This window comes from Colletotrichum orchidophilum (genome assembly GCF_001831195.1).
Source record: "Colletotrichum orchidophilum strain IMI 309357 chromosome Unknown Scaffold_20.1, whole genome shotgun sequence".
In the NCBI taxonomy this organism is placed as follows: Eukaryota; Fungi; Ascomycota; class Sordariomycetes; order Glomerellales; family Glomerellaceae; genus Colletotrichum; species Colletotrichum orchidophilum.
The window spans coordinates 341,720-355,799 of NW_019172976.1; the positions used below are offsets into that span (position 1 = coordinate 341,720).

Consider the following 14,080-nt stretch of genomic DNA (forward strand, 5'->3'; position numbering starts at 1 on the left):
GATGAAAAGGGGCCATCAAATGACATGTACGTTGGTATGGAATAACACCCCGAATGGGAAACGACAGACAAGAAGGAGCATACGACACATGCTTCACTGCATCTGATACCTTGGCATTCATAAGGCGGAGGGAAAAGCGGCCGGGAGAAGGGGGGAACACCAAGTTTTACGCCATTCATTTCCACGGCGGCGGCGAAGCAAGCGATTCCGCGTGATACTGGTTTAAGGGGCGGGCGTCGACCGGTCAACGGGCATTTTCTCAGGCGCAGCATAGGCACATTTGGCATTTTAATGTTGACAATGAATGATTAAGAAATAGTCACCGGGCTATAAGATTGTTTCTTCCTCCTGGTGTTTATTGTACCCATCCATCTGGAAGGGGCCGGGTCCCGTAACGACATCGCTGAAGATGATCTACAGCGGCAATCGCGTGGTGATCAGGTCTAGGTCTCTCACCCGGTCTGTGAGAATGCGTGAAACTCGGTCTCGAAAATACGAATTATCAATTTGCGTCTTTTCGCGCAGCTAGCTATCCACTCCCCCTTCCACGCAATGTCTCCTACCCTCCGGCACATCCTACCATTCCCGTGAGATATCAGTGTCATGAGGGGTATAAAGGTCCAGCCGCAAGGTCCAATACATTCGTTGCAATGCAAGTGATGTCTTATGTTTTCATTGTTTTTGAGAGTATAGCCTCGCATTCATCGGAGGCGACCTGGGATTTCCGAGGAATTCATCGTGACGGTGATGGCTCACGATCATCTGAGACCTTCCCAAATTCGTCCGAAACCAGACTCCATGATCCCGCCCGCGTGGTATAAAACTTAAAGACCGTCAGACAGGTATCTTCCTGTCCCAGAGTGAAAACCCCAAACGCCCCTCAACGGATCCTAATCCGACGCCTCGCCATAAAGCAAATAAAGTAGGATCAATCAGTGGCACTGCCGTGAGAGAGGGTATTCGAATATGTACAAAATTCAATATCGTGTTGTGACAGTCCAGCAGAGCCAAAGCAAGTCAATGGAGACCCAAGCCTCGTCCGCCGCTTTTGCCAATGGTGCTTCGTCAAGTCCGCCAGCGGGGTTTGCCTTTCACCTCAGTGAATGCACCATCTTGCTGAGGGATTGAGGCCAAAGGGGAACTAAACAATCTCCTCTGCCTAGATAAAAGAGACTCCTAGCCCCTCCATCGAGGCTTTTGGCTGGAGGTGCTTTTACCCAGCTCTGGAAGTGTTTTGCGTGTGGTATTTCGCGACACAGATCGTGTTGGAGGGGTTTCCGTGCCACCTGTTGTACTGCTTGCTTTAAGTTGTGGCAATTGGCTAGTCCGACGTGTTGACGCTAAGGAGCTGGCAGGACGACTTGGTACAGCTCTGTCGGCAAACGAGTGTAGCTTTGGTGGCTGGAGAGACGCACGTCGGCTTGACTGAGACTCGAGGCCGGACGTAGACGCAGACGAGGACAAACGCGGCTTAGACAGTGTCTGTTGAGAATACGGACCAGGCGAGGCCAGGCGCTCTCGGAATGACAGCTTCGATGGAGCCCTCTTCGTAGGTGTGTCCTCGGGCATAGGTGACGCGGATGACTCTCGGGTAAGGGGGCTCCGAAGGGTTGGCATCCTCGTACCACCGGGCGATGAAGATCGCGGGGTCAAGGAGGATGATGGTCGAGCGGCCGGGGACGTCTTCTTGGCATAGGGACTGGGACAAGTAAGGGTCAAGGGCTTGAAGTTGTGACCAATGCCAACATCCGTGGTGTTGGTCGAGCCGTTCCACCTGGGCCGATTAGGTTGCGTCGACGCAGGTCTGGGGATAGTGCCCGTGGATGGAGTACCGAGCCTCGAGGTCATGTTCGACAGTCGAGGGACCAAGGGCTTGCGCGGCAGTTGAGAGGAAGGCGTTGGCAATGACGACTGTCGTCTACCTGATGGCTGTGGTAAGTGGCTATTGGTGCTTACAGAGCGGTTCTTTGCCATCTTGTTTCTGGGAGTGACTGGCTCTAGACCGAGACTCGACATAATGACCGAAGAAGGAGGAGAGCTGCCAGGGGTGTCGCGACCGCTGCCAATCGTGGAGCGATCATTTGACAGCATGCTGGAGATGGAATCCCTCAATTGCTGGCCGCGGGTATCCACTTGCACTTCGTCCACAACCACGTCCATCTCTCTCATCTCGTCCTTGATTGATTCCCATTTCGACTCCATCTCAGCATGCAAACGGAGAATCTCGCCATTGACAGTTAGCCGGTCCTTAACGCCCTTGTCGATGATAGCCAAAACTCGCTCGATAGCTGGGCCATAGTGCGTTTTCTTTGCGTCATAGTTCTCGATCTTCTTGATCATTGTCGGCGGGTTGCTCAAATGCATGCCGGTGTCGACGGCCTCTCTTAGCTTGACCATCGATCTCTCGACAGACTCGATCATCTTTTGGGCCTGTCGTCCTGCTCCGCGAAAAACAATGACCCAACGATCCTCGCCCAATTCCTTACGCAATGATTCAGCATCTTTTTCCAACTTTTTGTAACTGCCATCGAGACCGGTGCGTCGCATGTCCAATTCCTCGCAAGCGGTCGGGAAGGATTTTTCGGCTCGGGCAGCGAACACGGCGAGTCGCATAGGAAGGAAGTCCAGCGATGCGCGCAAAGGTTGCATCCGTGCGAAAAGGGCTAGTAGACTCGAATCATCTTGTGACAAAGTGGGCGTGGGCGTTCCTGGAGATGTCGACCCAGGACTGAGCGGAAGACCTGGTAGACTGAAGCGGTTTTGCGCCTGCATTCTTGCAACGGGAGGAGGAGTATCGTCCACAATGTTCTCAAGGTCTCCGATATCGACGCCGTCGCCGCCTGCGGCAGCCATCAGCGACTTGTGACGTCGTTCCTCCATCTCGAAGACCAGACGGCTCAGTTCATCCATTTCGCTCTGGATATCTCCCAGAACACTGTTCCACAGTTCTTCCCACTCCATCGCGATTTCGACTTGCCCTTTAACGGTGTTTAGTGCCGCTTTGATATTGGCCCACTCCTCGATAATAGACTCCATCTGGGAGACGGCGCGATGAAGATCCTCGGGCGGGACTCCGGCAATGTCTTCGCGAGCTTGCAATTCCTCAATAGCACCGACGTATACTTTAATCAGTTTCTCGAAGCGATGTATGGCGTTCTCGACTTCTTCGTATCCTTCGCGACCTCCTGCCGCTGCCCACTCCACGTCATCGTCGCTGTCCAAGCCACCAATAACCTCTGATGCCTTGTAGATCCAACTTCTGATTTGCTCTGCAGCGTTGATCAGGGCTTTTGATGCGACTTGTGCTGTTGGGATAGCAGACACCTTGCTGGACAAAGACTCCGCATCGGGAAGTTGAAGTGATGTCAGTTGAGCTAGTTGATTGGCGAAAGATGCCCGGGAAAGCGTGTAAATGGAACCGGGTCGCTGGTGGCCGGGAGTAAAGTATGACGCAAGATCGGGCGTGAACTCGACCACCGGCACCGGGGGTGTGTCTTTCGGTGGTGGAGGTGGGGGTTGATCGGAGGCAGGAAGGGCACCATTGCGTTCGAGATGCTCTCGTCGAGTCTCAAGTTGTACCTTGGTACCGTTCCCATTGGTGTGGTCAGGCAGACGATATTTTTGCGTCTCCATGTCCAAGGGTTCGGTTGTTATGATCTCGGGTAGGACGAGAGACGCGCCCAGGGCAACGTCTGGCGAGGATGTCAATATCCAAGCGCTGGTGTCTTCTCTAGAAGCAGTGGAAGATGCAGTCAGTGGTCTCGGATCGTCGGACGATGTAATGCCCTTCCAAGGGCGACCGCGGCGATTGATCTTCGATTCGACGGAACTCGCCTTATGATTTTCGTCGATTAGGCGGATCTGGTCTTCGGGCAGGCGCCCAACGCTGTCTTGTTGACCAAGAGGTTGGTCTGTAGCCTTTTTGTGCGAGGTAAAACCGAGCGCTTTCAATCGGGCAGCGAGATTTGGTGAGGGTTTGCGAGTTTGTTTTGTTTTATTCGTCGTAGAAGAGCCCGGCGGTGTGGTATTTGAGGGGTTTGAAGTTGTCGTGTTATCACGGGTTGGGTGTGAGGACGGTTTGTTTGCGGTGGTGTCGATGGTGTTGTTGTTTACAACATGGGAGTGCGGGTTTAGCTGGAAAAGTTGCGGGTTGGAGACGTCAGAGAAGCCAAGGTCCAAGTGGTCCGCTGTAGTAGCGGCTTCCTGGGCCTGTGCCTGGTCCTCCGCTTGCTGCGGGCGCTGTGGTTGGTGGCTGGAACACGGGTCTTCAGAGGGGTCACCGGCACCAGCAATTGTATTTGTCTTGTTGCAGCTGGCTTCTGCCTCTGCAGCCAATTCTTCCGTGGCCGACATTTGGTCTTGGTGTTTCGTGGGCAAACCTTCAATCGAGGTGATAGCCCTTTTCCGTTTTTCCTGTCCTTGAGCCCAACGCAACCCCGCGTGCTTCTATAGAGACAATCGCCTCTTGAGGTTTGCTGTGGTGCTGTACAGGACGTGGCCAGTCGGAGACGGGTGACAGTGATTGAGCTGGCTCGTGGGTAGGCTGGTTGGCTGGGTCCGGTGGTCCTGAGCTCGAGTGATGACTGGGTCGAGTAGACTGATCCTCGCCGGGTTCAGTTGGGTCCTCCGCAGGTCGTCGAATGAGGAGGATCGATGAGCGGTGTTGGAATGCTGGGATTGCTGGATGCCTGGGCGAACTCGTCAAGCGCACTGTTGTCAGTGCCTTAGTCGGTGGGGTTCGGCGACAAGGGTCTCTGGGGGAGCTGGCGGACGGGAATGCAATCGTTATTGGAGGCAAATGGGTGTTCACTGCAGTAATAGATACGGGACTGCAGACGCCGGTCGGTACTGGGGTGGTTCTTTGTTGGGCGACCACGCGATTGGGCTGGGATGTAGAGGGTATTCGTCGAACAAAGCGCAAAAGACCCGACTGCCGTGCCTAGCCAAGCATTGGAAAGGCAAGGAAGGGTGAGGATGTATTGGAGAGACAAACGGGTTTCGCAAGACCTCGGAAGTTTGGAGAAGAGCAGGATGTAGGGCAGAACCTGGTGGCGGAGCGCTTCGCACCCGGCGGAATGTCAGTTCGGTCTCTTGCTTAGTTGGCGTTCGCTCATTGCTCGGATCGACTGCATGCGATTATGCTGGGTTGGTCCTTGCTCCGGCGCAAGCAAAAGAAGGGCCAACGTAGGCAAAGAGTCGCAGAGAGCGATCAAGGAAGCGACGAAGCGAAGTCTTCAAAGGGTCAAGTATCGTGTCCTGTAGAAAGATGCGCAGGTGGAAGGGGTGAGTAGGGCGGGAAGGGACAAAGGGAAGAAGAAGGAGACGCGAAGGAAGGATTGGGCAGCAGGAATGCTGGAAACAGGATGCGAGAGGGAGCGACGATGAAAGTCAAAAAAGTTATCTGGAGAAGTATCCGTATTAGTCAAGATGAGTTATGGAAAGAAAGCACTGGCCAGAAATAAGGAAAGAGTGAGGCGGTGCCCACGAAGAGTTTGGGAGTAGGAAAAAAATAAAAAGGAAAGGGAAAGAAAACGAGCGCCTTCCGAAAGTGAATCTGAATTGGGGGGGGTTTTTTTTTTTTGGAACGATTTGAGATGGAATGTGACGAGGACCTGCACAAGGCGCGGCATGCTCATTTTCATATCCCTTCACCAACGGCGTCCCATAGTACTCTATTGATTTGCACCAAGCTACGCATGCTACATCAAGCTAGCCTCTACCTTATTCTGGAGCCGAATCTTCCCTCATCTCTCGAACCTTACCTCGACTCCGTGACCCATCGTCAATGCTACACGGGGAGCTCAATAGAGCTTGGAGCCATGGACTGACTGCAGCAGGACAAGACTTGAGTCAAGTAACCAGCTTCGAACCTCGTCAAAGTGTACTCTCCTCTGTTGGCATTGGGACCTTCCACCATTTCGTCACAGCGAGCTATAACTTTCAGGCGTGGTATAAATAATCTGTGTATTGCTGCCATCAACACCTACCGTCTGTCCTTGATAAAAGTGACATCGGCGCGAGCTTACCCTATCTATCTATACAGTGGTCGTCGGCGCGAGCTCCTTGGCCCCGGACGATGGAACGCCGTTCGACTCCTTACACACGTCCTTGTTGTTCTCCTTCGAAAAAGTTCGCCATCGTCACAACATCGGCTCGCATGCACACAAAGACTTGCCCGCGTCTGTCAAGGCATATCATCGTCGTCTAACACTCAGACAGCGGCTCGAACATGAATGGACCATTGGTTACTGATTCCTGGGTTGCAGTCAAATGCTCTTACACTCTCCTTCTTGTTCCGCCTGTTTGCTACTTGAACAAAGTGTCATCAGAACAACATTCGCCGGGCGGAATTGACCAACGGCCTTTCCCCCATGCCGCTCACGAACCAAGAGTTCACTGCCCCTGGAGTCTTAGCGCCCTTGCAATCCCCGGGTGGACCGCCACGTTGCCAAAGACAGCTCTTATTAAAGAGCCTTGACCATATTTCCGCAAGTTACGACGTTGCAGCGGTATCACCACTTGTTGCAGCAGCAGCTTTCTCCTCTTGGCCGACCCTGGCCGTAGAGCCAGACCTCGTTCCCGGTTCTGGACTGGTCACCCGCTAGCTGGCCGGGAGTCCTGGCTCTTCGGAAGCTCGTGGAAGATTGGATGAGCCAGGGTGACCCTGCGTTATGGACCACCGGATCGGGAGCCGTGGGCCGTAGGGCCTCGATGCTTTGCGCACAGTTCCAGAGACTCGGGCATGTCATTCTTCGCTTTCTCGGCCTGGGCCAGGGCTGTTGCATCAATCGCGGGTTGACTGGTCAACATCTCTCTAGGTACGTTTAAAGAACCAGTAGCATGAATTGTTTGGTGCGTGATATTGCTCGCCTATGCCAGCTCTGCAGGCGCTGTCGTTCAATGGCTCTTGACTCATGACAAACGTTGATGAAAGCTCACACATTCCAGAATAAGTAGTGTCGGGTTGAGCCGTGTCGCTAGCGCTGCATAGGACTCTGCATATCAAGACGTCAGGCTTATGCAAGGGACTGACATTTCCTACATCGGTAGTAGGTCGGATGAATGTTTCTCGCCCAATTTTCAGAGCAACTTGGATGCACGTCACACCTTTTGTTACTTACACAAATTTTGGGCTCATCAATCACTAACGCCTTCGCACGGCTTGTGGGCTAGAGTGAGCGCAATGCCATTGATTGTATTGGGAAAGAAGAGAGTGGAGAGGTTACGCTCGAAAATTGACATAGAGTTGTTTGCCGCGATGGCTTGCATATCACTTGCATTACCGGAATTCCCAGGGGCCAGAATAGAAAATGACAAAGATACGGACAAAGATACAAAAACGGGATTTGTTTTATTCTCGGCATTTTTGATGCTAAAGAGAAAGAGGAAGAAGAAGATGACGATGGGGGAGAGGGAGGCACCACTGCATCTGAGAGCAATTTATGCAGCATATACTGTATAAGTTATTGTACACGGTACCCGGACTTTCTGTCTCCGTAGAGCTCCAGCCTCGGAAAGCTTTCCACAGCAAATATGCAAAAGTTCTTTTCGGAACCTGCAAATCAAATATCTCAAATGTCGGCCTCCTAGGTTTTTGACGTCGAGGAGTTCATACTGTGGAACATCAAAAACCGGCTGCGCTACATCAAGACTCAATAGACACCGATGACAGTTCGGTCAGCAGACGGATATAGCTTCTGCGGGACAGGGTCAAGCATGGGGCATTGATCTAAAGGATAGCGGGAAAGGCCGGGCCGCGACACGGATAGGGCGAGAGGCAGCAGTATCTGGCCCTTGGCGCCATGTGGCTGAGGTTGCGCAATAAATAACGGCTTGCTTCGGTTCGGGTTCTCCCACATATCGTTCCTTGCTTCGAAAGGCCAGAGCAGCCATCTTTCTCGCACATTTTGGGAGAATTTTGGGAATGTTCGTCGATCAACCAGTGACTGAGCTGGCAGTGATGCGGGAGGGAGCCCGTGTCTGGGATTGACGACGAAAGAGGGGGGTTGTTGGTGACTTGGTCTGGTTCATCTCGATGTTGGGAAACACGGAGGCTTTTGGCGGAATGAGATTACCCACCCACTCGTGCTTTGTTGGCCGGACGAGCTGCTGGAGATTGTTTAAGATTTGAGCCCCTGAAAATGCCATCACCACGGGAATCCAACTCGCACCTGGGTGACGGGCGGGAATATGAGCTCAATGTCAGCTTGTAATGCAGGAGGGATGATGGTTTATAGCTACTGGCTATTGCCGTATAGGTAAGGTAGGAAGAAGTCTTGAACTGGACATTCTGAGCATCATATCGCAGCTGGGCGATTTGGCCATTTGGGCGTTGCTGAGTCGATGTGCATGAGTTCCCAATGAGGATGTCTAGTTGAGACTCGGGGGTCATTTGCTTCACTCTTAGTGCATCCTGATCATTTTTGTGGCGGAATAAGTAGACGGCGATCCCCTCTGCTCTGGTGCGGAATACCTGAAGTTGGAGAAGCTGCTCATATCAGTCGTTCATTCAGGTACCTATCATCTTAAGTACGCTAGCAACCCACCTTCAGGGCCAGTTGGGGAACCCAACTTAGGTTGTTCTATCATTTAATGTTCTTTGTATTAATACCCTACCTACACTACCTCAAGGTGCAGAAGCTTCTTTTGGCTCGGTCATTTGGTTTGACTGCCTTGTGATTCTTTTTTACCTGAACTGAAAAAGATTCGACCCACTGTTTGGCAACATCTTCCCGTCAGTTGGCAAAAGCAATCAGACACAACGGCTCCCGTTTCACGCGTTCCATCGCATCCCTCCAGCTCCAGGCAAGCAGCAAGCTTCCAGGTCCCGCGTCCCACCTTCCCCTCTCCTTTCCTTTGCACGCAGCAGCACCCCACCTTCGGAGACGACGCGACATTCAATTTAAATCGTCCCTTCCTGGCAACTCGCGCGCCACTCGGTTGGACCCCCAATTTGCCCGCTGGAGACTTTTCCTCGTCAGAGATTCGTTCTCGGCCTTCCCACATCTCTCCACTGACGCAACGGGGACGAGGATCTTGGTGCCAGAGACTGCCAGGCGACCACACACACTCCCGAAATACACACCGTACGGATACCGGACTCATTCTTTCACCTGCGCTGTGGCCAAGCCCAACACAGACCCCTGACGCCAGAGAGTCGTCTTGTTACAGCTCGCAGGCACACCTTGCCATCGACCGTTCCCAAGTTCTAACCCACGACGGCCTTGAGGACGCGAGACTTAGCTTTCTTTTGCCCTACCGTTACCAACCTACCCTGCCTAGCAGTGTTTACCGTCCGGGGTCATTAGTCCAAGAAACTTCTCCGTCCGCTTCGTCCATTCTGGGGACCGTCTGTTAATCACTACTCGCTCGCTTCATTCATTTTAGCTTTTACCTTGCCGAATAATTCGCCGTACATCTCTTGAACCCCCAGCACACGTTTCTTCGCCAGTGCCAACCTTCTTGCTCGCCGACCCTCTGGACGCTGCTGTGCACCCAGTTTCCTTCACGGCAACCTGCATTTGCAAATACTTCTCCCTGATCTGTACATAACTCGTTGCCACATTGGTCATCGCACCCCTCACGTTGCCCAGCGCATAGCTTGAGGCCACCGCCGATACCCAGCTCAGACGAGACGTCAACACACTCTGCTCGACCGCTACTGTACCTTCCACGATACCACTTCCATAACACAGAGGCGGCACCTATTACAACCCTGTTCTTGAGCTTCACAGCATTCGACTTTCTCAGCATAACCAAAATCATGGCTACAGCAAACGAAGAGACGCCGTCGTTCCGGTGCGACTCCCCATCATCAGACGCATCCCCGACTCCAGCTATCGGCGCTTGTCCCGAGCTGTCTCGCTGCGTGTCAACTGCCTCTTCCGTCTCCCACGGATCCGCCACCGAGGGTAACTCCCGCGAATCTCTGGGAAGCTTCCGAGGCAGCACATACTCCAGACAGTCCTCCGGAAACTACAGCCGCCGCTCCGACGTTAGCTTCGCATCTTCCCGACAGTCCACTTGCAGCAGCGTGGAAGTTGGCCGCTCTTCTAGTCGGCGCCGAGGATTTGTTCGACCACAGGGTACCGACTTCGCTGCGAGTGCTCGTCACAGGGAGAGCGTACTCAGCTTGGGAAGCATTGCCCACCTGCAGTATTACTTCGCTCGAACCGGTCTTCTCGATGGCAAGGGCGCTCAGCTAGCGAGAAAGAACAAGGTCAAAGGAGGACTAGACCTCTCCTCTGTTAGCAGCTCGAGCTCGTCTTCGCCAAGGATCATTGATTCGGAGGGAAACAGCCCGGAACTTGGTTCTCATCCTTTTGGCGCGGGGCCAATGGCGGAATCACCTACCGATGAACATCAGTACTACTCTGACGATTTCGAAGAGGACCCGGATGTTCTGCCTCCGACTGCGAGCACATATATCCACAGAAATAAGCCAGTGCCGAAGCCTCCGACGATAGAGGAGCTGAAGACAGACTTGACAGGATCTCTTGACAAGGCGGCTCAGGCCTTGAGACACGCCAAAAAGCATAGAGATAGTAGCCCGGTGCCGGAACTGCCGGAAATTCCCATGAGGGGCCAAAGCACGCCCACCAAGAAAACGTCTACGGGCTGGCATGAGGTTCAGGGTATGCACATCCTCGATGTCATGACACTGGCCATTCGGGCTGCCAGGAACTATTACACGGCGCATGAGATCCCCGAGCGGTTGGACGCTATCAAGTCTGAAAAGGAAATTCGCACAGAACTACTCTCCGTGATGGAGACCTTGAAGCAGATGGCAACCCGACAATGGTCTGGTGGAATGAGGGACGAGGAGCTGCGGATCCTCGAATCCTGGATCTCGGGACTTTTCAGCATGTTAAAGACTGAAGAGGAGATGATCGAAGCAGAAAAGGCCGAGCGAAGCTCTTGGACCTGGCTGCAGGGCGACTGGACTGGCAAAGAAGTGGAAAGAGAATTGGCCTTCATGTCCTCGCTCAACCCCCAGGCCGGTCCGCTGCCGGACTACACGCCCGTAGCCGACGCAAGCGAGTGTCCGACGTCTTTTCTCATCAGTTTGCAAAACGGCATTCGGCTCGTGGAGCTGCACAATGCGGCGGTAAAAAGGTCAAAACGGCGATTCGGCTTGATTACCACATTCCACACCGACACAGACAAGCCGTATCGCTCTGCAGACAACATTCGGTACTGGGCCAAAGCAGCAGAGCTGCGCTGGGAGGTGCTACTAAAAGTAGATGCCCTGGGCATCGTCTACAACAATTCTCCCGAAGTCTGGGTTAACTTCGAGAAGGCCATCATGGATTGGAGCAGAAAGGTCCGCGAGGAGATCACTCCCGAACTTCTAAGCTAAGCAAATGCTTATCTCAGGCTACCGTCTTTATGATTTACGCACCCAAATACCCGTCTTTTCTGGAGTTTGGTGGAATTTGGTTTTCATTCATCGCAATTACCCACTGGGAGGCTTGAAATCTATGCGCTGCATACAGGCACTCAACGCTTTGCGCGTTGTCTAGCAATAGCATCTACTTTGCGGGGAACAGTAGATTCAAGTATGGGAATTTGACACTCTATCAGCCAACGCGAAGTAGAGCATAGAGGCGTTGGGCGATCGTTTTCACCATTCAGAGTACATAACTTTTTACGGAGAGCAATCCCTCCTAATTGATACTGATATACCATCATTGCGCTTTTGGCACAGGCACACAATCTCTTGAGGTCCGATTGTCTCATGCTATATATGCTGGGAATAACTACATAAATTACTCATTTATTGCGAGAAAATAATTGACCGGTAGTCAAGGAACTGATCATTTCGACAATCTATACCGTATCAATACTAGCTACCTACCCTCGCTACTCGCATGGCCGGACGAGCATCTAGCTCTGAAAGCCTATGGAAAGGCTGGATTTCAACGCGGTGACAGCGCAGTAAAGATCTATCAATGAGGCTAGCCTCACTGGGGTGATACGTTGATGTTGCAGCACTTCACTCAATTTGTTTCACTCCGGCATATTCCTGGCTGAGGGTCACTCGGAACCTTGGATTTCCCGGTCCCGAGATCCAAGCCAATCAAAGCACAGCGACAGAGCTTCGGTGGCCGCAGGGATAAGGCGCTAGTCGGAGCTGAGCCGTGCTCTCCTGTGAGGCAGAAGGCTGCAGTGGGAGGTACGTCGACACCTCAACCTCCGAAAACAACGATCTGATTACCACACAAGCTATCCCCATCGACCAACCGACCTAACCTTCGACCTCTTCCCAACCCCGAACCCGAACGCGATCCCCCACTCACCCCCTTCTGAACCGCAGCCATTCCATTTCCTCGACGAGACCAAGGCAGGAGCCCTTTTCTTTTTAACTTTCCACAACCAGAGATGTCTTCCGACGACGAACGCCAGAAGGCTCTCGACTCGTACCGGGCCAAGCTGCTCGAATCCCGGGAGTGGGAGGCGAAGCTCAAGTCCCTCCGACTCGAGATCAAGGACCTGCAGAGGGAGTTTGACAGAACCGAGGACAACATTAAGGCGCTGCAGAGTGTTGGTCAGATTATCGGCGAGGTTCTGAAGCAGCTCGATGACGAAAGATGTAAGTGAAGGCATCTCCATCCTGCTTTCCGCCTTATATATTCTCCCCGCCCCGCCGCCACTGCTCACTACCAGTGCATCGCCACGACAAACACTACAGAAGCTCAATATGCTGATCGCCGTAATCATTTTGAATAGTTATCGTAAAGGCCTCCTCCGGTCCCAGATATGTCGTTGGATGCAGATCAAAGGTCGACAAGGTCAAGCTCAAGCAGGGTACGCGAGTGGCTCTCGATATGACGACACTCACCATCATGCGCATGCTTCCACGAGAAGTCGACCCCCTCGTCTACAATATGTCACTGGAAGACCCTGGACAAGTTAGCTTCGCCGGTATCGGTGGACTCAACGATCAGATTCGCGAGCTTCGTGAAGTCATTGAGCTGCCGCTCAAGAATCCCGAGCTCTTCCTGCGTGTGGGCATCAAGCCGCCCAAGGGTGTTTTGCTCTATGGACCTCCTGGTACAGGAAAGACGTTGCTCGCACGTGCCGTGGCAAGCAGTCTCGAGACCAACTTCCTTAAGGGTAGGTTCAGCCCGTGGGCGGTAGAACACGGTGGACTGGAAGGTGCTAACGGGGCGAAACAGTCGTTTCTTCAGCAATCGTTGACAAGTATATCGGAGAGTCTGCTCGCTTGATTCGCGAGATGTTCGGCTATGCCAAGGAGCATGAACCTTGCATTATCTTCATGGACGAGATCGACGCCATTGGTGGACGCAGATTCTCAGAGGGAACCAGTGCGGATCGTGAGATCCAGAGAACGTTGATGGAGTTGCTCAACCAGCTGGACGGTTTCGACTACCTCGGCAAGACCAAGATCATCATGGCGACGAACAGACCTGATACCCTCGATCCCGCCCTGCTTCGTGCCGGACGTCTCGACCGCAAGATTGAGATTGCCCTGCCGAACGAGGTCGGCCGCTTGGAGATTCTCAAGATTCATGCCCAGGGTGTGGTTACGGAGGGTGAGATCGATTTCGAGAGCGTGGTGAAGATGAGCGATGGTCTCAATGGTGCGGATTTGAGAAACGTTGTGACAGAGGCGTAAGTTATGGCGCAAGTTGGCGATACTTGTAGGACACATGCTAACTAGCAATGACCAGCGGTCTGTTCGCCATCAAGGATTACCGCGACGCAATCAACCAGGATGACTTCAACAAGGCAGTGCGCAAGGTCGCCGAGTCGAAGAAGCTGGAAGGCAAGCTTGAGTACCAGAAGCTGTAAGGAAGGGGGGAAGTGACATGACGATTCACGGGATCAGGCGTGGAGGGGCAGAAAGACATCAAAAGGGGCGGCTGGAACGAGCGTCGTCGGGTCCCGGCCGTTTAGAGGGTCTTTTAATGTGTTAAACAGTGTACAATACCCGAGTCCAGATTTGGGGTTGTTTGCAACGGGGTCATAGACACGTATGTATGGCGTGGAATAGAAGAAACTACGGGACCCCAAGCATGAGTATGCGTATGCATACACAGACATACCCATCGTTGGC

The 14,080-nt window shown here is 53.0% G+C and overlaps 4 protein-coding genes across 4 annotated transcripts; 2 read left to right on the forward strand and 2 right to left on the reverse strand.

Annotated features, from left to right (window-relative positions):
• Window positions 1-1,471: 1,471 nt before the first annotated feature.
• On the reverse strand, window positions 1,472-4,353 carry CORC01_03411 (uncharacterized protein; the record flags this gene model as incomplete). Its single annotated transcript, XM_022615061.1, has 2 exons — window positions 1,472-1,699; window positions 1,747-4,353. The coding sequence occupies 2 exons, from the start codon at window positions 4,351-4,353 to the stop codon at window positions 1,472-1,474; spliced, it is 2,835 nt and encodes a 944-aa protein (XP_022478520.1).
• A 3,582-nt stretch (window positions 4,354-7,935) lies between these two features.
• On the reverse strand, window positions 7,936-8,148 carry CORC01_03412 (uncharacterized protein; the record flags this gene model as incomplete). Its single annotated transcript, XM_022615062.1, has 1 exon — window positions 7,936-8,148. The coding sequence occupies one exon, from the start codon at window positions 8,146-8,148 to the stop codon at window positions 7,936-7,938; it is 213 nt and encodes a 70-aa protein (XP_022478521.1).
• A 1,615-nt stretch (window positions 8,149-9,763) lies between these two features.
• On the forward strand, window positions 9,764-11,359 carry CORC01_03413 (uncharacterized protein; the record flags this gene model as incomplete). Its single annotated transcript, XM_022615063.1, has 1 exon — window positions 9,764-11,359. The coding sequence occupies one exon, from the start codon at window positions 9,764-9,766 to the stop codon at window positions 11,357-11,359; it is 1,596 nt and encodes a 531-aa protein (XP_022478522.1).
• A 1,022-nt stretch (window positions 11,360-12,381) lies between these two features.
• CORC01_03414 (26S proteasome subunit P45 family protein) lies at window positions 12,382-13,815 on the forward strand (the record flags this gene model as incomplete). The annotated part of the gene is made up of 4 exons (XM_022615064.1): window positions 12,382-12,592; window positions 12,730-13,116; window positions 13,191-13,635; window positions 13,695-13,815. 4 exons carry the CDS (start codon window positions 12,382-12,384, stop codon window positions 13,813-13,815), a joined length of 1,164 nt encoding a protein of 387 aa, XP_022478523.1.
• Window positions 13,816-14,080: the final 265 nt, after the last annotated feature.